General features: G+C 53.8%; 2 protein-coding genes across 2 annotated transcripts; both read right to left on the bottom strand.

Moving 5' to 3' along the window:
* Positions 1-1,116: 1,116 nt before the first annotated feature.
* On the bottom strand, positions 1,117-4,008 carry MTFP1 (mitochondrial fission process 1). The gene is made up of 4 exons (XM_012763909.3): positions 3,775-4,008; positions 2,937-3,064; positions 2,337-2,569; positions 1,117-1,320 (listed from the first exon to the last, which is right to left on the bottom strand). Exons 1-4 carry the CDS (start codon positions 3,839-3,841, stop codon positions 1,248-1,250), a joined length of 501 nt encoding a protein of 166 aa, XP_012619363.2. The 5' UTR covers positions 3,842-4,008; the 3' UTR covers positions 1,117-1,247.
* Positions 4,009-6,917: 2,909 nt separating this feature from the next.
* On the bottom strand, positions 6,918-24,734 carry SEC14L2 (SEC14 like lipid binding 2). Its single transcript, XM_012763908.3, has 12 exons — positions 24,581-24,734; positions 22,397-22,472; positions 18,236-18,279; positions 17,783-17,842; positions 17,377-17,565; positions 16,254-16,349; positions 16,021-16,081; positions 15,560-15,643; positions 12,713-12,819; positions 12,491-12,630; positions 12,193-12,362; positions 6,918-7,197 (listed from the first exon to the last, which is right to left on the bottom strand). Exons 1-12 carry the CDS (start codon positions 24,632-24,634, stop codon positions 7,067-7,069), a joined length of 1,212 nt encoding a protein of 403 aa, XP_012619362.1. The 5' UTR covers positions 24,635-24,734; the 3' UTR covers positions 6,918-7,066.
* Positions 24,735-25,252: the final 518 nt, after the last annotated feature.

Below are 25,252 nucleotides of genomic sequence, written 5' to 3'. Positions count from 1 at the left end.
GGACATTGACAGTGTGGGGCCAGAAGGGTGGCAGAGAAAAGCCCACCCCACGCCTCAGGGACCCCTACCTCCAGGGGAGGCTGTTCAGACTTACCCTGCAGCTGTAGATACCCCCAGAGAAGGAGCCGCCACCCCAGACCCCCATCCTGTCCCGCCAGCAGCACCCTACCTGGCTTTACTGCCCCTTTAAGCCCTGGCCCAGGGGCAGGCGTGGGCTGGACCTGACCTGTGGCTTGGGGCAGGGCTGACAGGACCCAGGTCTGCTTCAGTTCTGTGTGCCCCACCTTTCTACCCCTTTGAACTGTCACTGCTAAAAAGGGACTGGCCCAGGACCTGGGGGGAACGGCCCTCCAGGCCCAGCAGCTCAGGGAAGTCATTCTTTCCTCCTGGGGTGGAGGTGGGGGCAGCCCCCTAGTCACTTTCTTCTCTCCAGACTCCCGAGTTCATTCCCGGGGGGCGGGTCTCATGTGATACTCATATGGGGGCTATTGTCACCATCTTGGGCACCTTCAGGCTCAGGGGCATCTGCCAACAGGCTCCCCCTACCACAGGGGTCGCTGCTAAGGGGGCTTGCAGGAAGAGGGCAATGCCTACCCCAAAGGGGGCTGGGGACACCAATGGCAGAACCCCAGGTGGAACCCCTGGTGGGCAGGGAGGCCACTCCGAATGACACACGGCAGAAGTCAGCCCTGCCCTTCTCCGCACCACCCCATCCCTGCTTATCCCCAACAGAAAAGGAGACAAAACTCAACTTCTTGAGGATTTATTGGGTGCAGGGAAGGGACCTCTGGCCAGGGCACCAGGGATGGGCTGGCCAGAGAACGTGCCCTGAGGTGTCCCGGTGACTGCACTCCTGCGTTTCTCCCTGAGTGTCTGCTCCTCGTCCAGCTGCGTCACCGTGGGTGACTCTGGGTGCCCAGCTTGCCAAGTGACCCTGAGCATGCTCCTTGCCCTCTCTGGGCCTCAGTCTGCTCACTCTCCACGGGAGGATGTGACTTTCTTGTCGAAAGACAGGGCCAGGCCCACCCAGAGTCCACTCCCGCTCGGTGTCATGGATTCAGGGAAGCCGTCGGGGTTCAGGTTCTGCCTCTGTCTGGGACTCACTGCAGCCACTGCTCCTTGAGGTATTTGTTTCTAAGTGCCCATCCGGCTCAAACTCAGGGGCCAGGGTCTTGGAGTCGGGAGCCAGGCATCCACATCTCCTGGCAGGAACGGGCCGTTGGCACGAGCAAGAGGCCACTGCACGATCAGGAGGAGCTGGGCTTCCCCACCGACGGGTAGAGCTTGCGCAGGCTGGAGTCCAGGAGGAAGTCCACCGACCTGCAGGGAGGGCGAGGGTGGTGAGCAGGTGGCCAATGGGTGGCAATGAGGGAATAGGAGGCCTGAGGCCAGGGCTAGGGAAAAGGACCCCTAGATACAGGATACACATGCCACCCAGGTGGACACTCATCCTTAACCCACTCTTCCCACCTTGGGCTACTTGGAGAAGCCAGAATCAAACCCCCAGAATGGCAGACATCTTCCTCCTCTTTATTCAGTTGGGAAAACCGAGGCACAAAGAGAGTAAAGGACTCGCTCGGGGCCTCAGGATCAGTTATGTTCCCCTGGAGAAACACTCCTTGCACTCCATGTTGGTCTGGTTGGGTTGACCTCACCCCTAGTTCTAAGAGCAGGCACATGACCCAAGCCTGGCCAGTCAGAAATGAGAAACTGGCTCAGGGGTGGGCACCTAGTCTGGGATGGACCAATGACAACCTTCCTTGGGATTTTTGTTCTCACTATTAAAAAGCTTCTGATGGGGCTTCCTAAGCTGGTGGGACGGAAGCTGGGAGCTGCTGGGGGCCATCTGCTCCTACAAGGGAAAAGCCAACAAGGAGTAGTGTGGAAGAAGGGAAGCAGGATGGGTGACCCAGAGCCCTAATGACATCATTAGCTACCTACGTCCAGCCATGCCTCAAAGTAACACAACTGTGGAATGTTATTCCTATTTTATTTAATCATTCAGTCTGAGTTAGGCTTCTGTCACCAACACCTCCCCAAACCCATCCCATCCAGATGGGTGCACCTGCTTCTTCCTGCCTCTGGTTGTTTAGTAACACTAAGCTTTCTTTCTTGGAATTTCCTTGTCTGTGTCCCATATCCTTAGGGCACCTCTTTTCCTTCACTGTCAAAGTACCTGCCAGATCACATGACAAGGGCACAGACTGTCTTTTCTATGTCAGGAGCCCTGGGTGCCAGCCTGCCACTGTCCTGTACAAAGTGGGCATGCCCCACACCTCTCAGAGTCCAGCTCCACCTGCAGGGTGGATGAGCCCTGAGGCCAGGAGGGCACTCACCTGTCAATGGGGTGGATAATGATGGGGATGGTCAACAGCCCGATGGCGGTGGTGGTCCACTTGCGGACAGCCAGAGGCCAGCGAGTGGCCGTGCCCAGGACATAGAGAGAGGCAGCACACACACGGTTGATAGTGAAGCCTGGGATGGCCACGGAGGCCAGAGCCTGCCACACGAAGGTGTCCACCACAGCCACAGTCACCCTGGTGCTCCGGCCTGCTTCAGGGCTTGGCACCTGGTGAGCACAGAGACACTTAATCCAGCTGGGGCAGAGGCAGGAAACCCTGTGACAAGGGGCATGAGGATGGACCAGAGAGAGGCGAGTGGCCAGCAGGGGAGCGCTGGGGCACAGGGGGCTCTGGACTGCACCACATTGAGGGCTGGGGGTGGACTTGTCCATGCCCAGGACTGGCATACAGACTGCCACGTCCAGGTCTGGGGGGGGAACATGGGGGTGAGGGTGCACTACCCTACAGACAGGACTGAAGTATGGACTGCACCAGGCAAGGCGGTGAGGAGAGCACTGTCCCATGGGGACTGTATCACATGCCAGGCTGAGGACTGAACCACGTGAGGAGTCGCCCGGGCGGGGGGACACTCACCTTTCCCGCCTTCTTGCCTTTGTCAATGGCATCTGCCAGCACGTAGGAGCTGGCCACACCATAGCTCAGCCACACCACAGCCGCCGGCACCAGGGAGCGGAAAGCCTCCCCCACCTCATTGGCATAGCCTAGGGAGAGGGGACACTTAGTTCCCAGGCTCGTGTTCCACAAGGGGGCGCTCAAGTAAGCTGGTTCTAATCCCAGCCTGCTAAGCAGAAGCTGGGTGACCTTAGGCGACTGACTTTACCTCTCTGAGCCTCTCTTTCTGAGCTGTAAACTGGTGCCAAGGATGCCTATCTTGACTCTAGGGCCCCTGTGGGAGACCTGGACACAGAGTCATCAATCATCGCTCATTGGTTAGATTCCGAGCCTTGTCCTAGGAGTATCAGCACTAAGGAGGTGACAGAGACGCTTCCTGATCAACGGCAGCCCCACTAACTGGACTCTCACTATGGGCCCGGCCTGTCTTATCTCATTCCACCCTTACAACCGCCACCCAGTGAGAGCCGCCCTCGAGTTCATCCCTTTGTGCCGAGGAGGAAACTGAGGCGGAGACGGAGCTAACGAGTGGCAGGGCCGAATGCGAGTCCGGACCCCCGACTCCACGGCCGCCCGAGCACGCCAGAGAGGACGGCCCGCTCACTCGTGGGGGCCTCCTCGTCCCACCAGGGCGGTGTGACCTTGAGCAAGCACCTAGCCCTCTCTGAGCCCAGTCTCCGGCCCAAGCGCCGAGAGAACTAAGAGCCTCCCGCCTCCTCCAGGCCCCGGGCCGGCGTCCGACGGGCCCCGCTTCCCGGCCTTGCGGGGGCGCGGTCGCCGCACGGGTCCCCGCGCTCACCCAGGTACCGCACCCACGTGTCCCGGTAGAGGTCGCGCTCGGCGCCCCCCAGCTGCGGCTGCGACATGGCTCTCCCGCGCGGCTCGGGCCACTGCGGCCGGCTCTTCGTCCGCGGCCGCCTCCACCGCCCGGAGCACTTGGGTCCGCGGGGCCGGGACCCGCCAAGGTCCGGGGCTGAAGGACAGACCAGGCACTCCCCGCCCGCAGGGAGCGTCTGCAAATTCCCCGCGCACCGAAGCCCCTCTCCCAGGCTGGCGTTTTCCTCACGTTATCTCTGAGCCGTTGGCGCGAACCTCTCAGGACCGGCTGCAGTTTTTGGAGCTAAAGAAGCCGGGTTCAAATCGAGGGATGCTACACTTCAGAGCTCCGTGACCTCGAGCAAGAGTCTACTTCTCTGAGTCTCAGCAACGATTCGTTTGTAAAATGAGGGACGCGATCCTGTCCACTCCCTGGGATAGTAGCGAAGATTGATTATAATCATCATTTATTGAGTTTACTCCCGGCCCGGACGTTGGCTAAGGACTCTCGATGGCTTAAACCCTCCCGCCAGCCTGGGATCTCGGTTTACAGGTGAGGACACAGAGGCACAGAGAAGGTGGGTCATTTTCCCAGGACACACAGCTGCTAAGTGGTGAAGCTGGGATTTGAATCCGGTCAGTGTGGTTCCAAATCCCCTGCATTTTAGGCAAGCTCAGTAGATGCAGCGGGGGGAGCGAGCGATGCCGGACTCTGGAGTCCCCTCTGCTGGTGCCACTCGGATCCCACAGGATCAGCATGCCCCCAGGGGCAGGATGTTGACTGAATCAATGAATTAACTGGGCAAAGGAGACGGGGTTGGGGTAGGAAACGCCAGGGAAGTGAGAACAGAATGCAGGGTCTGGGGGTTAGCGATTACAACAGAAGGAAGCCCTTCCCCGGCTGGACTCAGTTTACCCATGTGAGTAATGAGTGCACTTCTCTAAAACTCTAGGAATCCTTTGCGGGTATCTGCAAGGCAAAGGCTTGAACCCTTGGAGACCTGGGTTCAAATCCCAGTCGTGCCGCCTGTTTAGCTGTTAGCCTCCCTGAGCCCCAGTTCCCACGTCTGCAAAGACGAGAGTAGCCAACATTTCCCGAGCGCTTGCTTGCACCGGCCCTCTTCTCGGCGCTTTGCACTTAGCTGCCTTAACCTTTGTGACAACGCAAAGCGTTTTCGCGAGGTACCCAGGAGGCCTCATCAAGAATTAGCTCTTATGATCATCCAGTAAAGATGGGGAAAGTGAATACCATTGACTCCCACCCTGCGGAGGTCCCCTGTTTTCAGCCCTAGGGCCCCTATCACACTGTAGGGTCGTGTCCCCCCAGCGGTTATCTCACGGGAAGCCGAGCTCGTTGGCCCGGTCGGTGGGAGGGCGCAGCGGTCGCCAGCCCCTGAAACAGCGGGAGAGCAGGCGCGGAATTAGGAGACGGTCCCTAAAACACGTCATCGCCGCGCCTCCGCCTAGCTCCTCCCACTCAGGGCCATCCACGGGCTCCTCTGGCACCCTTCAGGCCTTACACTAGGCGCTCACGAACCGCTGAGCACGCACTGAGCAGGCGGAGAGGGCGGGGCCTCCGCCCTCACTGTGAAGGCGGCCAGGTGCACGCGTAGTGCCCTAAGTAAAGATGGCGGAAGATCACCCACTGGCTGGGCCAATCAGACGGCAAGCTGGCCGTTGGCCCCATGGGAAAGCTCCCGCGAGAGGAGAGCCGCGGACGGTTTCTGCGCACGAATTTGGTCGCCTTTGAAGCCGTTACCGGGCTCCTGAAGCTGCTAGAGTTTGGGCTGCTGAGTGAGAGGCAGCGAGGAATCGAGCAGTGGGCATTGAATTCCACTCCCTGAGAACTGAACGTGGCTTTATTCATTGTTTAATTTTCCTAACAGCGTTGTAAATCAAGGCCGGGATGTCCTAGGCACGGCCCTAGGCCCCTTCGGGTCCGCGGTAGCCTTGCCCCTGCCCCGAGCTCCCCCAGCTTCGTCAGACAGGCGTCCCAGGCTGGGCCAGGGCCTGGGTTCTGAGAGAAACGAGTTCTCGCGAGGTCTGGGGCTGCCTTTCCAATGTTCTGTGCAGTCCAGGACCTGGGGTTCGTAGGCAGGGCGTGTGGGGTCGCTTTAAGTGTCGTGGTTTTTCTAGGGCTGTCCGTGGCCGCCCCCAGTCCCTGGTTCTGCGAGATGCTGGCCCTGCCTTTGTCCTCCCGCCTAGGCAGCCTCCCGACCTAGCTAGCCACGAGGAGCCCACTGCATCCATTGTCTGCCTCCCACAGAGATGAGAGTGTCAAGGCCTTGCTCGGGTCAGTCAGGAAGCACGGTTGGTGGCACCGTGGGAGACTCAGCCTGGGAAATACCCTCTCTGAGTAGTTCAAATCGAGGTCTTGATCCCACTTACCATTTTTGTCTGGGGTGCTCAAATGTAGGATTACTTGGTGAGAGGCAGGTAGCACTGAAAAGGGCACTGGAAGACCTCCCCCTCCTCGTTTTAAGACTCAACTCCCACCCCCAACCTCTGGCCCTTCCCAAAGCTTTGATCCCTAGAGGTAATTTCCCTTGTGCTTTGTTTACGTTGGAGAACAGTGGGTGGATACCAAAAGTCCCAGGAAGGTCTGAGTCACTGAAAATCATTAGTTATTAAAGAGGCAGGCAATGGAGCCCAGGAATTGCTGTAGTTCTCAAGGTAAGGGAGAGGCCTGCCTGTCTACCCCTGAGTGGGAAGATCTGTGTTGACCCAAGGCCACCTCCTGAGACCTGGTTAAAGCCAAGAGATACCCCAGCCTCAGTAATAAAAAGCTGGGAAGAGCCTCTGACCCCCACCATAATTCTAGCAACCAGCTACCTTGCTACTCCTTATTATGATCTAAACTTATGTGTTCATTTGGGAACAAGTTCCTTCTCTGCAGCTGGCTTCCCTGAAGTGTTAGAATCTTAACACTTAATCTTTAACTCTTTTGCTAATTTCTTCCCTGCTGCCACCCTATGGTACCCCCCCTTCGTATCTTAGCTGTCACTGGACAGGTGAAGTTGGCACACTTTACAGGACTGAGAGATCCTATCACAGTGGCCTGCCCCTGGGGACTCCTTAGCAAATTGAGAGGCAAGGAGACCCACTCCAGCTGCTTCTCTTCCTGATTCTGAAATGAAAGCTCCCCAGATCCAGCCTGAGGTCTTTCCTCCAGCCCAAAATTTTTGGGCTGCAGGGTTGTGGGAAAATGACTGCTACAAGGGGTAGAAATTGACTGGGAGACACTGAGGGGGCAGGGCCTGCTGTAGGAGAAGGCGTTATTTTGGGGTGCCTGACCCCAGTTGTTGCATCTTCTCTTCTGAGGCTTTGTCTGGAAGCAGGACCTCCACAGTGAAACTGACCTTCTTGGCATGAATGAAGCTGTAGGTGTTGTCAAACCGCAGGACATCTGAGGGGAGGCAGAAACCAGACATTCAGGCAGTTCTGACAAAGGGCTTGGGGACAGCGATTTTTGTTGAATTTTATTGACTGAGCAAGGCAGTGAGGTAGGTAGTGGGAATGAAGGTGGCATAAGCAATGGCCATTGACCTTCTGAAACTTAATCTAGCTGGGTCAACAAGGACATTCATGGAGAAAAAAAAATAGGAGGCAGAACATGCCAAACGCCAGATGAGTACAGAGACTATCACGTCTGTAACAGCTTGGAAGAGCGCCCAGTAACCCAAAATCATGTGGGGCTTTTTAGAAGAGGCTTTTTAGAAGAGTTCGAGTTTGAACTGGGCTTTGAAAGGGGGGAGTAGAATTGTTAGCAGCAGTAGTAATTGTAACAATAATGGTAATAGTAATAATGACTGTTCATGTATTGCAGCACTAGGTGAGTAATGTATATATGTCATCTTGCCCTTCCTCACAACTCTTACAAATTCAGCATCAATCCTGTTTTATATCAGATAAAAAGGTACTTGTGTCACACAGGGAGGAAATGATGGAGCTAGAATTTCCCTCTGATCTACATTGCTGCCTTTGTCCTGCCAGACTTGGGCCCTGAAAGGCCTGGCCCTGTTCAGTTTCTAACAAAAGGTAAAATGTGCAAACTTTTTGAACTAGAAAGCTTTTGGACAAGGATGCTCATTGCATTCCTGTTTTTAATACTAAAACTGGGAAAACTGGAAAGTCCATCAAAAGAGAATTGTTTAAACAATTTATATTGTAGTCCATAGGATGGAATACTATTCTGATGTAAAAAGAAAGAGGTTAGCTCCATAGAAGGGACTGGGAAAACTATCCACAATATATTCTGGGGCCAAAAAGTTGCAGAACAGCTTGTAAATAGTTTGTAACATTTTTGATAATATATATGTTAACTAATCTTTTTTTTGCTTTGCTATTTGGTCTACCTACACTCTCAGGTTCTCTTTGATAATGCCACTCAGGTGCTTGTACTAAAGGAAAAGTTTTCTCAAATCCTATGATGAGTTTTACAGTTTCAAAATTCCTTTGAACATACACTCAGTGACTGACTTAATTCTTGTGAATGTATACGTGTGTGTATACTCTTGTTTATTATGGAAACACAATGCTTCTAGAGGATTGGAAAATATTTGCTAGGATAATAGAAAAGACGTGTTAGCACATCTAGAAAGAGAAAATAGGCATGCACTTGGCAGAGAACACTCCCAGGCCTTGGCAAAGGAGCAGACTGCTTTTAACCCAACCCTGTTTCTTTGAGAAGTTATTCCAATTTCGGCCAAACACCCCTTCAAGAGAACCGAGCGTGAAAACAAAAATACTAGCTCTGCCTCTTCCCTATCCTGGTTTTTTTTCTCAGTTTTCCCAACAAGAAATAAAACTGGATTTAATCATAAGACTTAACCTTTTCCCGACCCTGGATAAAATGCATCATATAGACCAAGGCTAGACATACCACCACCTCTTCCTCCATGGTGTGAAGTGAGAATCAGTCCTGTGTGTTCACTGTGTACCAGCGGTCTTTTAGGACCAACAGTCTCTCTGGAAAGAGTGAAGCTTCCTCTCTGCCCTGGATGATAAAGCCTTAGCAACCAATTATCCATGATGGAGGAGAGGTCCTTTGAGTTCCTTGGACCAAGTACCAGGATTGAGGTGGCTTTGCCTAGCAAGATATTTGGCCTTAGAAACAAGGAAGGGGTTGATCGGACACACAGGCCCAAGGGAAATGGAATCACTGCAACTCCAGAGTCTGCACGGTTCATTTTGACACTAATCATGTGCTCATAGACTCATAGAGCCCCCAGAGATCCTCCAGGCTAAGGCTCCATAGCTTTTGATGGGTAACCGACCCCTTTGAGAATCTGATAAAAACATGCAATTTCAGATTCCCTGGAGTCTAACATAGACCATCTGGGGCACTGGTTCCCAATGGGAAAGGTTCTATTCTGAAGAGGAGGATGTGAGGGCATAGGTATAATCTTGCACTCTCATTCATATATTGGAAAAAATATATATATATGTAAGCTTTTATTTCTCTTTATTACAGATAGGAAATTATATTGAATTTTAAATTATGTGGGTAGTTGGATTACATTACCTATGAGTTTCATTTCAGAATAGTAAAGGGGACACTAGACACTATTATAAAAGGGCAGTGTTTGGGCTGTAGGATTTAGAACCACTGTTCCAGGGGACCCTAGATTAATACCTCCTGCTCTTGTCCACTCATTTCATTTTAAGGAGAAGAAAAGCCAAATGTATTTATTTAGAGACACTTGCTCAGAACACTGGGAAATGCTCTGTAGTGGGTCTTTTAAGAAAAACTGGGAGAGTTAGTGACAAAGCTGGGCTTAGAAACCAGGCGTCCAGGTGCCCAGCTGGGGTCTGTTCCCTGCAGCACGGGCTGGCCATGCTGTTTGACCTTCCGGCAGCATTTCCGGTCTTCTAGACGACATTGTGCACTCTTGGTAGACAAAGACCAGGTCTTTTTCCTGAATCTTTTCATTCCTAGTCGAATATCCTATACTATTATTATAATAAACAGGCCCTCAATAAAAATCAGGTAAGAGAACAAAAGTTAAATCAATTTGAACTTTGGTCCTCTTCCTCAGTTTAGTAGACGTGGACAAGGACCGAAGGGACTGGGGCAGGGATAATGTGCACTTGCCATTGAGGCTGGCACAGATTTTAATGTCTCCACTGGGTGATTATGTTCCACTTTCCAGGGCACACCTGTTCTCCCAGGGCATTGCCCTTCTGCAGGTGAGCATGTAACCTGAGCACCGGGTTCTCCTTGGGCTTGGGTCTAACCCCAGCCATGGCCCCAGATGACAGCTGATCTGCCTCATTGTCATTACACCTGGGATGGAGGGTGGACGCTGTGGCCTGACCCTGCTCCTCCTGGGAATGGGCAACTAGCAGATCCCAATGAAGGCCCTGCAGGAAGGTAATGGTTCTGTCAGGAGTGTATCCAAGAGGAACTAAAATAAATCGGGGATTTGCAAACCTAAGCCTGATTATGTTAAAAGGTTCGCAGTTTCTTCTCAGGCTACTCCTTCAGATACTAAAGAGCGGATAGAAGAGCCACTGTGGCTCGCCTATTGGCTCTGTGGCCTTGGGTCAATCACTTCCCTGGTCTGGGACTGCACTCTCTTCTCTGTCACCTCAAGGACAGCCTGTGACCAAGATGTCCTGGACTGGGACTCTAGGATTATCTGGTATCTTCTGTCTTTTGGTGTCTATACAAGCTACTTTGTGAGAGAGAGAACATTCCTTTCCTATACCACAGCTTCTCTGTCCATTAAAAAAAGAAATTCCAGTTTGTATGTCTGAAGTGCTTTATCCTCCGTGGGTGACATTTTCTGGGTGGGTGTTAAGTCTTGTTCTTGCTGAAGCAAACGGTATACGCCTCCCCCCACCAACCCTGCTGCTCACTAACAAGAATACTCCCCCCGCCCTGGGGAGCTAAGAGCATCTGTGGGGAGGGGGTGGTGGAGGCTGAAGTTGCCTGGGGTGCGAGGGAGGAGGCGGAGTCTCAGGTTAGGTGATGGTGTGGACAGGCACAGAGGCTGGGGCGAGACTTGTGTGGGGCTAGTTCAGACCTCCTGGCCTGACTGCTGTAGACTTGGGGCACAGGGCTTCTCCCCCAACCCTTGCCACAACCTTGGCGACTACACTGTGTTGAGTGTCTGCTGTATGCCAGGCATTATGGTAAATGCCTCAAAGACCTTATCACATTAAATTATTGGGTGTCGCTGTGAGACTCCCACTGTAGCAACCAGGAAGCAAGTTTAGGGAGGATTTGTCACTTGCCTAAGGCCATGTAGCTAGTCAGTGGTCAAGTTCAGCTCAGGTCTGATGATAAAGCCCTTGTTCTCATTGATTTTCCATTGGCTCTAACAGAAAGGAAACTGGAGATTTGACCGTGTGTATGTGTGTGTGTGTGTGTGTGTATGTGTGTGTGTGTGTGTGTGTGTGGTTTTTCTACTTATAAATGGAGTGCATAGTCATTATAAAATATATTTGCAGAAACAGTATAAAATGAAAGCCAGCCATAAGCATCCTAACGCCCCAGAGATAACCATTCTGGGTTAGCAGAGATTCCCCAGAATTCTTTTACTGTGTACACACTTTTTTTTAACTGAAGTTGAGTGTCTACCATACATGCTATGTTTCATGCTTGTTCGTTTAACATGTATCTAAATGTATCAGACATCTTATGTGTCAATTTATTCTCTTTAACAGGTATATGATATTCCATTGTCCGGATGGACTATAAATTATTTAACAAGACCTTATGGCCACGTGGTTTACTGCCCATTTTCCAGGCTGCTGGGAACATCCTTCTAGTATCTGTGTGTATTTGTGTAAATATTTCTGTGTAAATTTTCCAGAAGTAGAATTGCTGAGTCAAAGGGAATTTTAATCGATATTGGAAAGTCAAGCAAGGTTAAACACCTTCCTAAATGTCTATTTGCCACTCTTGTGGGAACTGCCTGTTCACTGTGTCCATTCTTTGGTCAACCCAGAGATGGGGGAGGCTCAGAGGGGACAAGGCAGGACTTTTCAGCACTCTGCTCACCCTGTGATCCTGTGCCCACCCAGCCAGTCCCGCCGCTCTCCCCTTTGGGAAGGAGCATCCCCAAGAAATGTCAGGCCAGTCACAAGCCCAGTTAGACCTGGACCAGATGAGCTGAAGCCCCGTGATCACGTGATCTAGGACTGTGACTCACCTGTGCCTGGGAGTATCAGGTCAGAGTCCCACCCTGCTGCTAACCAGCTGGGTCACCTTGAGTAAGTCATATCACCTCTCCAAGCCTGGTTTTCTTCATCTCCACAAGGAGAGACTTGAACTGATGGAGTCCCATTTCTGGTTCTAACATTCTGAGAGCCAAAAATCCATGGAGGAAGAGGAGACTCACAGGCAGAAAGCTGGACAGGGGCTTCGGGACATTGCCAAGACAGAGCTACTTACAGATGCCAGGATCACTGCAGGTGAGGGTCCCATCTTCAGGGACCAGGTGGGAGTTGTACCTCTGGTTGGGCAGCACCTCTGTCATCTCCCCTGCCCGCTGCCTCTCTCCCATCTTGGTCTTCAGGAAAATCCCAAAACCAACATCTGCCCCGTCCGACATAAACTGCCACCTGCAGGGGACATCACCCATTTAGACATAATTCTGTCTGTGTGTGTCCTCTCTGGGGCCTTGGCACCAGGGCTCCTCCCACCCCAGCCACCTACAGATGAAAGGCTCAGGTTTCCCAGAAGGCCCTACCTGAGGACGCAGCCAGGGAAGAGGATTTCGTACTCCACTTGGTGGGAGGAGCCGCGGGAAATCTGTACACTGTGTTCATACTGCTGTTTCACCTGGTCTCGCACATAATACTTCTTGGGGATGTCGCCCCCATAGTTGATCTAGAAGCAGAGCATGGAGTGAGCTAGAATGTGCATTTGAGCCAGGCTTCCCTGTTCACCTCCAGCCCCTGGCAGCCCATACCTTGGATATGCACTTGGGGTTGCCATCGGGGTCAGTCATGGTGCCCCCATACTCCACAGGCACCTGGTCAGGGCTGATATGTTTCAGTAAAACCTCCTTCCAGTTTGCTGAAGGAAGGAGAAAGATTCATCTCACCACTAGGTAAGGTTCCACCATACATAACCCTGGTGGTCTACACTAAAGAGGCAGAAAAAACCCATCTACCACCCCACCACCCCCTCCAACCCAAATACCAGCAGATTTCCCCCACCTTCCCCTACCCCTAATCGTGTCTTCATGAATAAATGCATCACTGTAGAGTGACCCCTTAAATGGGTCCCCTTGGCTTTTCCTTAGCCAGTTTCACTAATGCTCCTGTTGTTTTCAGCTATTTAGCTGACAGGGACTTGGCCCCCTTTAGTTTGTTTGTTTTTGTTTTTAATAACCAAGCCCTTTCCTGACTAGGAGAGTTTCACTCTGGTACAGCCAATGCCGAGAACCACTTTTCTACCAATCCAAATTTGTAAACAAATACCAGCCAAGTACAACATTTTGATGCAGGAAACCGTTCCATGCCTATATAGGCGGCAGCCCCAAGCCATGGGGTATAACCCAGTGACCTCTGTGCTTTGCTGGCTGGAAACCCACAGAGACTGTCCAGGGTCTACTAGCCCTCAGATTTTTAGGGACCAGAGACCATGCAACTCCTGGGAACACAGTGTCTGTGGTCTTGGGGTGATTTAATCTACACTGCTAAGCTCCAATGACCAGCCCAGATTGGATTTTTCCCCTCCTCTGTTGAAGATCCTGTCCCTTCCCAGCCCAAGGCAGGTTTGGTTGAAAGAGTTTTAGGTGTGGGTAGGAGAACAGACTGAGCCTCCTACACAGCTCTGCTGCCAGGAAACCAAACCGCCTCGTGCACAGGGTGGGTGGTAGCAGCAGAAAAACCAAAAATCATAAAAGCCTTTTGCACAGATTTTATATTTCTTCCCCATTTCAGCTGGAGGATTGGGATAAGGCTGGGAGGATTCTTCCCGTTTTACAGAGAGAGTAACTGAGGCAACAAGAAGCAGAACTTTTTACCGCCTGAGCTAGGACCAGAGCCCAGAAGTCCTACACTTTCCTCACGAATTCACTCTCCTGCCCCGGGTCTCACTGGCACACATTTGGAAAATCTCCACTTTTAACATGTCACCTAAAGGGGAACATTCAGAAACCTTCAGAATCCCTATTACCTATCCCCAAGTTCAACTCCATAGGTGGCATCAAGCCTTCCATGAGGCTGTCCCAATCCACACTTCCAGCCCTTTCTCCCACTGCTCCACTTCCTCCTCCTGCAAAACTGAACTCCTGCCTGTCCCTGGCTGGCTGGATTCCTGCGTGTCCTCCTTGCTGGGTTTTGGGTCACACTTTCCCTTGTGCCCTGATGTTCTCCCCCACTTCCCTGCGCAGCCACTCCCTGCTGACCTGCTTCTCTGCCAACCTCATTAATCACTTCTTCTCAGTCTCCCTGGTGGGCTCTTCCTTCACTGCCTGCCCTTGAGCTTGGCTATTCCCCAGGGCTCAGGCTCCGCTCTTCCGTGGGCCATCTCAGCTACTGTCAGGGTTGAGGCCGCCACCTTTATTTGACACCTCTCAAATCTCCAGACTGGACTTCTCTCCTAAGCTTCAGAATCAAGTAATCCCAATATCTGTATATCTCACACCATCCTCAAACTCAGCTTCAAGCTTGTTCAAGCCTATTCTTCCAGCGTTTTCCCCAGTTGAACTAATGCATTACCATCTAGTCATGCCAGACATCAGGCGATCGTTCTAGATTTCTCTTTCTTCCCTCCTACATCTTGTCCATAGAGTTCTGCTGTTTTGCTTTCTAAATAAGGCCTAAATCCACCTTCTCTCTATCCCTATCACTACTGCTCGAGACTCGTCTTGCACAGACTATGGCAACAGTGTGCAAACTGGTCTCTCTGGCCTTCACAATCTTGCTGGTATAATGCCTCAGCTTAAATTCCCATTGTGGTGCTCCCCTGCCAAAAACTCTTCTCTGGTTCTCAGTGGCCTGTAGAGTCATGTCCCAGCTTCTCAACATGGTGCCCTGGATTCTCTGTGCCCTGGATCCTGGTTCTTTCTCTAGCCTCATCTCTTGCCGCGCCCTGCCTGGCATTCCATGTCAGCTGCCTGTGCCATGCTGTGTCACGTCTGTTCAATGCTGTTCTTTCATCCAGGCAGCTTCCCGCCTTGCTCTATCTGACTCTTATCCATTTGCAGCACGCAGCTTAGGTAGGTGTCACGTCCTGCTGCGCTCAGGCGGGGTGAGCGCCCTTGCTCGACGCCCCCGTGCACTGAGTGCCTTCCCCTCCTCACATTCACCATGGCGTGCTGATGACACGTGTGTCGGAAGAGGCCACGAGGTCTCCAGTGGACTCCATCTCCCCTTTGTGGCCTTGGCACCTTGTCCACGGCCTGGCACGCACTAGGTGCTTGTCAAATGAAGCCACTCCTTTTTGGCCCCAGCTAAAAGCAACCTTGCTCCTGTGACCTGTGTCACCTTCTAGTGCCTTTTCTAGTGTCTCTTCTAGTTTGTGCCAAAACTTACTCTCTCTAGGTCTTCTCTCTCCTGTTACACTGTAAGCTCCTTCAGGGCAAGGACTGGAGTTTCAGTTCATCTTTGAATCTACACTGATGAGCCCAGTGCTCGCCCAGAGATTTTATGAAAACAGGATGGCCCCAGCTTGCCCCTGGGTCCCACAGCTACCAAACAGTAGAAGGGGAGCCTTCACCCTGGTGGCTATGGTGGCACCTCTGAAGCCAGGCCCAGTTTGGGCCACAGACCATCCTGTACAGTAGAGAAGAGTCTGGAACACTCACCTCCCAGGACCATGATCTTCTTACGAGTGTCCTCGCTCAGGAAGGGTTTGATGAGGTTGTAGGCCACGGGAAACAGCTTGGGCGCTGGAACAAAGCCCGGGTGATGCGAGGCCGGGAGCAGTGCCCGGTCTGCGCCTAGCAGTGTCCTCTGCCGCCCCCGACCCCACGTCGGGACACACGTTCCCTAGCGCTGTGGAGCCCAGGACGTGAGGCTTAGCGTGGGTACCTCTTCGAGGTACCCATGGGTCTCTTCTGTCTCATCATGCTGGAGGGCTCGGAGGAGGTACTAATGATAAACACCAGAAGCTCTGCGAATTGCAAAGTGATCTGCGCATGTCCAGGGGCAGTCTCCTGACCAAGTCTTTAGACCCCCCTACACCTTGGCTCACTGGGTTTTACTCTCCTTGATCTGCCCCAGGAATATTCCCATTCGGCTCCATCGCAGGCAATGCCCAGCTTACCTTTAACGACAAAAAGACGCTTCAGTGTCTCAGGATAATTTTCCTCAAACATGCAGAGAAACTGGGGAAACAAAATCACTCTGATTCCAGCAGGCCCAGACCTCCGTGCCAGGGAGGGAGGCCCTGCTTCCTCCAGGCTAGATGTGTCCCCGTTGCCACCCCAACCCCACCGGGCAGCCCAGCAGAGGCCCAGCCCTCCTGCCTACCGCCCTGCCCCTGCCCCTGCCCCTCACCTCTCCGTAGGCTTCCACGGCAGGCTTCCAGAGGTGCTTAAGGCCAAGCCCCTCGCAGTCGTAAATCATGGTGATGGTCTCGATCTTCTTCCCCAGCTGCAGGGAACAGAGCAGGAAGTCACAGCAGGCTGCCACACCGCAGAAGCCCACCCTGGTCCAGGGCAAACGCCGACTGCACCACGCACCACAGAGCAAACCAGAGCCGGACACGGCTAGAGCTAAGGGTTTCCAAATCAAGAGGATCACCCCAGGCCGGAACTGTGACCTAGGCGAGTCACTCTTCCTGCCTGGGACACAGTGTTCTCATCTAGTAAATGACTGGGCAGATCTAGATCTCATCGGAGGTCCCTTCTGTGCTGCAGTGTGGCCTGGTGGCCTCCCTCTTCCTCTGACTCACCGTATGCTCTCTGCGGCCACTTATCACTCAGGCCTTCAATGCAGCCTCAAACTCCAGGGCTCAGGCGATCCTCCAGCCTCAGCCTCCCGAGTAGCTGGGACTATAGGCACATGCCAACCTTGCCCAGCTAATTTTTTCTATTTTTAGTAGATATGGGGTCTTGCTCTTGCTCAGGCTGGTCTCAAACTCCTGGCCTCAAGTGATCTTCCCACCTTGGCCTCCTGGAATGCTAGGATTAAAGGTGTGAGCCACCACGCCCAGCCTTTCCTTATGTTTTGTGAATACTGAGTTAGAGAAGCATAGAATCTGAAATCATCTATGCCAGTGGTACCCAAATACTTGCCCAAGGATGGATTGGTCCATGACAAAGATTTCACTGGTCCCCAGGTAAATAAAAAAAATAATAATAATGTATTGAGTTTTTTATGAAGCTACATTTATTCAATGTAAAGGGCTGCCTTTTATTCTGAGATGATGCCACTCCTGTAGTTTTTGGTGTTAATTATGGCAATAATAGATGGTAATTTTTTTAAGTCCTTACTTGGCAAAATAAGTATGTGTCAACATTATGTCAGTCTCTAAAACTTGGAAATTTCCCTGACTATGAAATCCAAAACCCTGGGCCTCAGCCCTGAAGCTATGCTTCAGTTCCTACACGACATCCCTGTTTCCGCTTGAATGCCTCCGCCACGGCCAACTCACCGTCAGCCGTGGCGGGCCGCTCACCTTTGTGGTCTGGCGGGCACACTCCTGCAGAAGCAGCTCACAGTCCCGCATCTTGGTCCTGAGCAGGTCCTGTTTGGTGGCTGAGAACAGCAGACCCTTGGCATCAAGAGGCCCAATGATGTCGTACCAGACCGGGCAGCCATCCAGGTCGTAGCCACACATGCCCCCTGACAGATACTGCCTGATCACCTGGGCAGAGACATACAAGAGGCACCCACCTGGTCAGCAGGCAGCCAAACACATGCCTCCCTGCATGCCAGTGGATACCCATTCTGGAAACCATCATGCCTCACTTGGCATTGTCAGACCTCTCCTCTGAGGGTCCCAGCAGTCCAATAGGCCCGGGACACAGGTCGTGGGTCTAATAGGCATAGCATAGGGATGTGGCAGGGTAATTTGTCCTCACCTCTGGAGGCTGCCAGCTAATGATGTTGTCAATGTCCTTTTGCTTCCGGAACTCCACATGCTGCAAATACACAATCAGGAATTTTAAGAAGTGGGGCAGGGGAGGTTAATTGACCTCTAACAATAAGTGACAGCATGACCAGACCACCAGACCACAGGTGCTCCCCAGGAGGCAGTAGGCGGCAACAGAAAAGAAGGCTCTGCCTGATTCAGAGGCCTCAGCAGAACAGATTAGTATTCTTGGCTGGCCCGGAACTACGAAAGCCTGCCTTTGCAGGGAATGCACTGTGTCCCAGCGGGATAAGACAACAGTGGTCGGCTAGTCATCAGATATGTCCCACAAGCCAAAGGCTGTGATCAGAGTTGGGAGTGGGCAAAAGATGTCCAAGTAAGATGTGGTTCTGCTGGGGAGAAACTGAGGCAACAGTGGGATTTGGAGCCAAATGGATCTCACCTTCCGGAGCATGGCCTCTGATTTATGCAGGTCGAAGCTTCTTGCTGTAACAGGGAAATGTGGTCAGGGTTAGGCCAGCAGACAGGGTGTTCAAGGGTGGGAGAGTCCCCTAGTCCCATGATGGGGCCAGTTCCTCCCAGTCATGTCCCCAGCTGACTCTCAGCTCATCCCACCTGCAGACGCTAATAGGAGGGACTTTCATGAGGGCTTCTGGAGCACGGCGGGCCCTGGGCTTGTGGGGAGAGCAATTCAAGGTTCAGGGCACTTGGAGGCAGCAAATTGCAACTTTCGGGCCAGGAGTTTGACTCCAGCGGATGCAATTAGATGAAAGGTCTTCTCTCCTCTCAGCAAAAGTGAACCCTGGACCCCGTTATCATTTGGCCTTCCCCTCTTCCACAAAGTTTATCTTCACCACAGTCTAATGTCCAACTGAGAACTTGACCTACAGTGCAAAGATGAACACGGCTGCCCCTGTAATCTGGGGCGGAGCTGGTGGAATATCCCAGTGGGATTTGATGAGCCTCCAGCCAACCGTGTCATGGCCTCAGAGGATCCACACATGCCCTAAAGGGACACAAAGAGCCCTCCTCTCAGGGCTCCTGGAAAGTTTCAGAATTAAAGTCCACCTGGACCGAGGCTTTATTTTATGCATGAACCCCCAACAAGTTGTCCTGCTCAAGCTTGAACACAAAGACCTCACTGTCCCCCGAGGCCACCTGCTCTTAGGTAATCATAGCTTGCCTAGCTGCCATTTGCACTCAGTGCCCATTGTCACGCAGAGCTGAGATCTGCTCCAGAGATAGACAGCAGGGTTGCTTTCTCAGCCACACGATGGCCCTTCCAAGACTGGTAAGTTCTGTGCTGTTCCTTTGTTCCCTCGCTATCAGGCTGCTCATCCTTGGAGCCTTTACCAAACCTCACAGCTCGGCTTCCAGTCCATCCAAATAACCCCCCTTGCAATGTTTGCCAGTTTGCAGTATCCCTCTAGAGTGTGCTCAGACAGCGCCAGGTGTTCTCTTAAGAACTTTCTTGACAACAGTCACTCACATCCTTAACTCTGGTGGGGCTTACAGTCAACCGCAACCCCCAAATCCTTTTCTCCTGCGTGCTGCTGAGCCTGACCTATGAACCGTCCCTCCCAGCCGTATGTCCTCTGTGGATTTGGTTGGCATCTAGATCTGCTGACAGCCCTGGAACCTGGGCCAGACAGGCTGCCCTCTGGACTGTCACCGGTCCCTTGATCATCGCTCCCAGTGAGTGCCCAGCACATTCCCTGACTCTGCTGTCGTGAAATCTAGTCCTCTCTCCTGGGCCCAGAGAGTGCGTGCATCAAGAGATGTCCCCAATGCCACGCCCACCACTCGTGCTGGACCCAGACTGGCAGAGCTGACTACTGCCCTCCATGTGCTGCTGCAGTCACTTGGGGTGGTTTCTAGAGGAATCATCATCTGGGTTCGCATCCCGGCCCTTCTACTCCTCTGTTTGACCTTGGACAAGACACTGTATATCTCTGATGGAATCATCTAATAAGCTAGAAACACTTGGAAGATATAAAGCAATGTCCTCTCATGATGGGGGAGCTGGACTATGAAAATGAGAAGCTCCCATAGGAAGGATACCCCTGCTGTGAGAAGAGCTCTTATCTTTCTAGGGGACAGGAGTGGTGGCAAACTGTGAGCCCCCATATCTCATCTGCGGTGGGGGGAGACTCTCCAATTAATCCTGATCTGTTAGGGCCCAACATCCAGTATGTTCTGCGAGGGCTCTCCCCGAGTTGCCACTTGCTCCTGGGGGTACCCCACATGGTGCCCCCCATGACTGCTCCATCCGGTCTCCCCAGGGCTCCTGCTGCTCTGCTCAGGGGCAGCCCAAAGCCTGGCTTGGGGCACTGCAAGAGGAACCGGCCCAGGCCCAGCTGTCCTGGGTTCTGTAGTCCTGTGCAACGCAGGGACCCAGACCTGCTCTGCCTCCCTTACAGGGTCCCCACCAGCACCTTGCTCTATCTTGCTTATCCCGCCCGCTGGGGTGCCCAGAGCACAGCCCCAGTCGGGAGGGGGCAGGGGAGACTCATGCACCTGTTCACAATGCCTGGGGGCCAGCAGAAAGCTGAACCCCACATGGGGGAAAGAAGGAAGGGAACCCCAAACTCACACCTAGGTTAGAGACAGACACTCTGCTGGTGTGTGGCTTGAGATGTCTCCTTTAGAATCAAAGGGAGAAAGAGAAAAGGGTCTTTTTTGTTGTTGTTGTTTTAAAGGCAACAAAAACCCTCATTGAAATTCACAATAGGTTCTGACCAGGCCTGAGCTCCTGCCCAGGAAATGGGAAGCACAAATGACACACAGAAGGGGACGCTGCCTCTGTTTTAAGAGGCTGAACTTGGCTTCAGGGGGCAGAGGTGGCTTCCTGGACAGGATGCTGGCCTTGGGTCTGGGGCCCTAGGTGTGTGCCCTGATTCTGCTTCACATTAACTGTGAGACTTTAGGGAAGTCCCCTCGCCTCTCTGAGCCTGTTTTCTCATCTGGCAAATGAGGCTGACAAACTCTCTGATATTCCTTGAGGGGGTAGGTTGTGCTTGATAGATAAGTGTAGCTGGTGAACTATCCGCCTTATGCAAAGAGAGGGTTACCCCAGGACTCAGGAGTGGGGGTGTCTGGGAGACCAGCTGCCAGGACCCTTTTCTAGATAAAGGGTCGGCCGGCCCTTTTCTAGATAAAAGAGAGCTTCGTTGCTGTTCAACAGTTCTCTGAAACTGCCTAACAGCAGCTCCTAGATTGTTGGATCATCTTGCAACTGGCCCTTTAAGGAGGCCACAGTCTTCCCACTCTCTCCACCCACCTGCTTCTAGCTCCAGCCCTTGAGCAAATGCTAGGCCAAAATTTCCTCCAGCCTGGACTGGCTCCACTGCCGCCCCCACTCTGCCTCTCCACCCTCCCTGAGTGGTGGGCTAGGGGGTGGGATCGAAGCTTATTTTAGGAAAGGGGCAAGTGACACTTCCAGAGGCACAGGAGGCCGCACATGGCTCTCCCGGATGCATATGCCCTCAGGTGTGTGCTAGCAGTCCCTCAAGAGCATACCAGCGCTGTGGAATTTCTGGAAAGAGAAGGAAAACATATCCCTTCACTTGTCCGGAGACTCCTGGGGCAGGCATATGTGTGTTTGTGCCCATGGAGAAGTAACAGGACATGATTTGTACTTTGATATTTGGGGCTATGATTCTACAGCACAAACTTAAGCTCTGAGAATCTAATGCAATGGAGTTTTATTATTTCTATATCTGTTAACAAAGTTTCTATACAGGCCAAAAAAGCGTGTCAGAAGAACCAGGGAGAGTGGCACATGACCTGGAATCACAGGAGAGGAGAGGAGGGAGAAGAAGGGAGGGTCTCGGGAGCTGGGGACAAGGCTGAGTTTGATCCCGATGCTAGTGGAAATGTGTGTGTCTCATTGCCACATGCAGAGCTCTGTGGTGTCATGTCTCGCAACAGGCAGGGCACCCCGTCACATCCTGCTCTCCCAGAGGAGAAGCTCAGGGAAGCTGTTTGCCTTGACCCAGGTGCCACGGCCAGGCCAGAGCACGGCTGGAACTAGAAATCGGGCTCTGGGGGCTGGCAGTGGTTTGAGGGGATTCTTGTCACCCCAGGTCAGGCTGGGCCCCTCAGGTTCCCCTGCATAGTGCCCCTCCTTCAAGCTGCCTAAACTGCGGTCAGCAGGGGACCTGCCCTCCCAGCAGGGCACAGCAGGGCCAGCCTCTCCCAGGGGGCAGGACTCTGGTTCTAAACTGCCTCCCACTTCCCACATGGCTGGGGCCTTTCTAGGCTTTTCCTCAGCCCATTTCCGCAGGTGCATCAGTAGAGCAGAGTTTTTGAGTGGATGGAAATGGCTTCGAGCTAAGAGGCAACACACCTGGACTTTCGTCTTCCCTCTGCCTGCACTTTGCTCACAGTGTGACTTGGAGCAAGTCACTTCACCTCTCTGACCCTCGGTGTCTTTATCTATCCCCTGGGAAGGTTGAGGTTATGTAACTGCCAGGGCCCCTTTGGCTCTAAAGGTTGAACACTCCAGATTCTCAGATTGCCAGGGGCAGGGTTTTCAGAGGGTGCCATTGTGTCACCCAGAACAAGCCCCTACCCCAGCCTCCCACAGCCCCTCTTCCCTCACCTCGGAGCCAGCGCAGGAGAAAATAGTCATCCGGATTCGGCAGAGTGGGCAGCACATCCTGGACATTCTCCCGAAACTGTAGGGAGAGGCAGCGGGGTGAGTGGTAGGGCCCTCCCTGGCCACCCTCTGCCCGGGACTCTCCGCAGGGGCCTTGGCTGGACCCCTCTGCCACTTGGTTCAACTCTGCGGATGCTGGTTGGGCACCCGTGCTACACGGTGCTCTCAGTCCTGCCAAGGGGTGCTGGGGAGCAGGGGAGGAGGTGGGAAGGGAGGAAGACATTGTCCCTGCCCTGCCACAAGTGCTTCTACACACCAGCCTGGTGGGCAGGCAGATGTGTTCCCAGCTAACTGTGATGCCAGGTGCTCTGGTACCTGCCACAGCAAAAGTTGTCAGTTCCCCAGGCATTCCCCATGAGCCCAGCGCTGATCCTGGCACTGCGGCTTACTCCTCATTCAGAGCCCCTACAGGTGTTTTTGTCCCCATTTTCCAGATGAAGTAATTAAAGCTCAGAGAGGTGAAGTACATGTCCACGTCCAAGGTCAAACAGCTAGTAATGAACAGAGCTGGGATGCAAACCCAGGTCTGGCTGAGTCCAGAGCACAGGCTCTTTCCACCATGCTCTTGTGTCCCTTCCTTAACAGAATGGGGAGCAGAGAAGGAGGAAAGTGGCTTCCTGTGGTTTCACATAAAACATGGCATTTGAGTCTGGGCTCCAAGGACTTCAAAGGCAGCAGCGGGGGAGGAAGACTGGCAATCCAGGTGGAGGGAACAGTTCCAGCAGGAAGCCATTAAGAGGAGGGTGCAGGTAGTGCCAAATGCAGGAGGTGGACAGTGATCTCAAGGGACAGCCACACCCATTTCCACCATCTCACTACGCTGTAGGTGAGCAGGCCCCCATGTGCCCTCCCCAAGCCTGCTGCTCCAGCCACTCACCTTTCCCTGGTCACTGACCTACAGGACAGCCCCAAAGGGGACCAATGAGGACTGGCCACCTCTGCCCCTTGCCTAGGTCAGCTAAGGACTCAGACCATCCGACTCCCCAAAGCGGCTCCCAGAGCTCTGGAAACTGCTCATCCATACTGCCAGCAGGAAGCCACCTCTCACCAAGGACCTTACTCAGCCCCTGGTCTCCAGTTTAATCACTGTCTAATCCCTTCTCTGCCTGACTTCCCCTGCAGGTCAGCAGTAAAACCTGAAACCTCCCTGTCCAGCCTTCCTGGCATGGGAGAGGCCGTCCTGGGACAAAACCTTCATGAGGCTGGTGCCTTCCCAATGCTGCCATGGCAGGAGACATCTGCCCCCACCCCCGTGCCCAGCAATGAAAAACTGCCCAGCTGCGTGGCGTCCAAACCTTGGGGTTGCACTCAGTCAGCTCGGCCTGGGAGAACCTCCCCTCTCCCCAGGGGTGACAGAGATGGGGACATTCAGTTGGTGGAGAGGACAGTCCAGCCCTCAGGCTGTTGCCCCTTTCCTGTTCGCAGTTGCCAAGGCAGAGCCAGGCTCACCTCCTTGCCTTCAGAGGAGCATCAACCTAAGTCCCTGCCGGGCACAGGCCTGGGTTGCAAAATAGGGGAGGGCTGGTTGGTCTCGGCTCAAACTAACCCCAGCCCAGTGAGTCACTGGGTAACCCAGAATCCACACACAGTCCCTTCAACATCACCTGGTGCAACCTCCTCATGTCATTTCATCAAGGAGTAATGTGCCCAAGGTCGCACAGAGGCTTGGTGCCAATCAGGGGCTACCCAAGTCCCCTAAGGAGCTTTGGGGGAGGGGGGGCTCCATCGTGCCACTGCCCCTGCAAGAGGAAAACCTCCCGGAAATGGGAGGAAACTTGGAGCCCTGACTCTGCCCAGGGCCTGGCTGCCAGTCCCGAGGATGAATGTTGTCTTTGTGCCCTCCGTGGCCTCCGAGGGCTTCCAAGCAACACTTCTTCCCAGGTGGCACCGCCACGGCTGCCCGGCGCTGGGCGGGGGTGGCCAGATTTCGCGGGGCCCCTAGGCGGGAGAGGCAGGGAAGGAGGGGTCGTCCGCCGGGCACGGGCCAAGCAGGGGCGGCCGGGGCTGCTTCCCCCGCCGCCCGCCCGCCGGGGACCCTGGGTCCCTCCCTCGCCCCCTACCCAGCCCCTCCGGGCCCGGCTGCCGCGGGCGCGCGGGGACGGGCGCCGGGCCAGGACGAGGGCTCACCTTGGCCAGTGCCTCCTTCTGTTTGGGGCTCAGATCGCCGACTCTGCCGCTCATCGTGGCTCAGCCCCGGCGCCGGCGGTCGCGGCAGCTGATGGAGCAGAGACTGGTTCCAGCTGCCGCGGAGTAAAGTCCCAGCCCGGGCGGGCGGCGCGGCCGGCGGCCAAGCCCCGCCTCTTAAAGGGTCCCGAGGGGCGGGGCGGGGCGGGGAGCGACGCGGGGCGGGCGCTGGCACGCGTGGCCCTCCGACCTCCTCAAGTCGGAGCCCGAGGCCCGTGGGCATCAGGAGCGCAGGAGCGTGGGTTTTAGTCCGAAAGTGACCCTCAGCTCACAGTGTGACCTTGGGAGAGACACCTGAGCTCTCTGGGCCTTGAACCACAAGGGACTGGAAGGTGCTGTGTAATGAGCTCCCGTAAGATCAGGCCCCCCAAGAGTGTAGAGAGCTGGCCTGGCGCTCTGTGAGGCGCATGTCCCCTAAGTCTAGCTGGACGCTGCTTCCTGGACCGGTGGTACTGACCGGTCTTCTCCGAGTCCCCTGCCCTCCACCTGTCCTGCCATCGGTTTACGACCGCGCAGCCAGACCCGGCTTGGGCCTTTCTGGTGACAGCCTTCCCCTCGAGCTGTGGGAGCTGACTTCAAGTGAGCTAATGTCCATAATTCACCTAGTGCGCTGCC

The sequence above is a fragment of the Microcebus murinus genome, chromosome 22, assembly GCF_040939455.1.
Source record: "Microcebus murinus isolate Inina chromosome 22, M.murinus_Inina_mat1.0, whole genome shotgun sequence".
NCBI classification, from domain to species: Eukaryota; Metazoa; Chordata; class Mammalia; order Primates; family Cheirogaleidae; genus Microcebus; species Microcebus murinus.
The sequence above is the reverse complement of the archived record's forward strand: the minus strand, read 5'-3'. Positions and strand labels throughout refer to the sequence as shown.

Bases quoted from the DNA above. Each gene is read 5' to 3' on its own strand.
- MTFP1 (XM_012763909.3), bottom strand. From the start codon at position 3,841: ATGTCGCAGCCGCAGCTGGGGGGCGCCGAGCGCGACCTCTACCGGGAC. The intron at 2,570-2,936 runs GTGAGTGTCCCC...TGTGCTCACCAG, and splicing joins AAGGCAAGAAGGCGGGAAAG to GTGCCAAGCCCTGAAGCAGG. The intron at 1,321-2,336 runs GTGAGTGCCCTC...CCCTCCCTGCAG, and splicing joins ATTATCCACCCCATTGACAG to GTCGGTGGACTTCCTCCTGG.
- SEC14L2 (XM_012763908.3), bottom strand. From the start codon at position 24,634: ATGAGCGGCAGAGTCGGCGATCTGAGCCCCAAACAGAAGGAGGCACTG. The intron at 18,280-22,396 runs GTGAGGGAAGAG...TCCCTGTTACAG, and splicing joins TCTCCTGCGCTGGCTCCGAG to CAAGAAGCTTCGACCTGCAT. The intron at 12,363-12,490 runs GTAGGGCCTTCT...TGTCCCCTGCAG, and splicing joins TTCCCTGGCTGCGTCCTCAG to GTGGCAGTTTATGTCGGACG.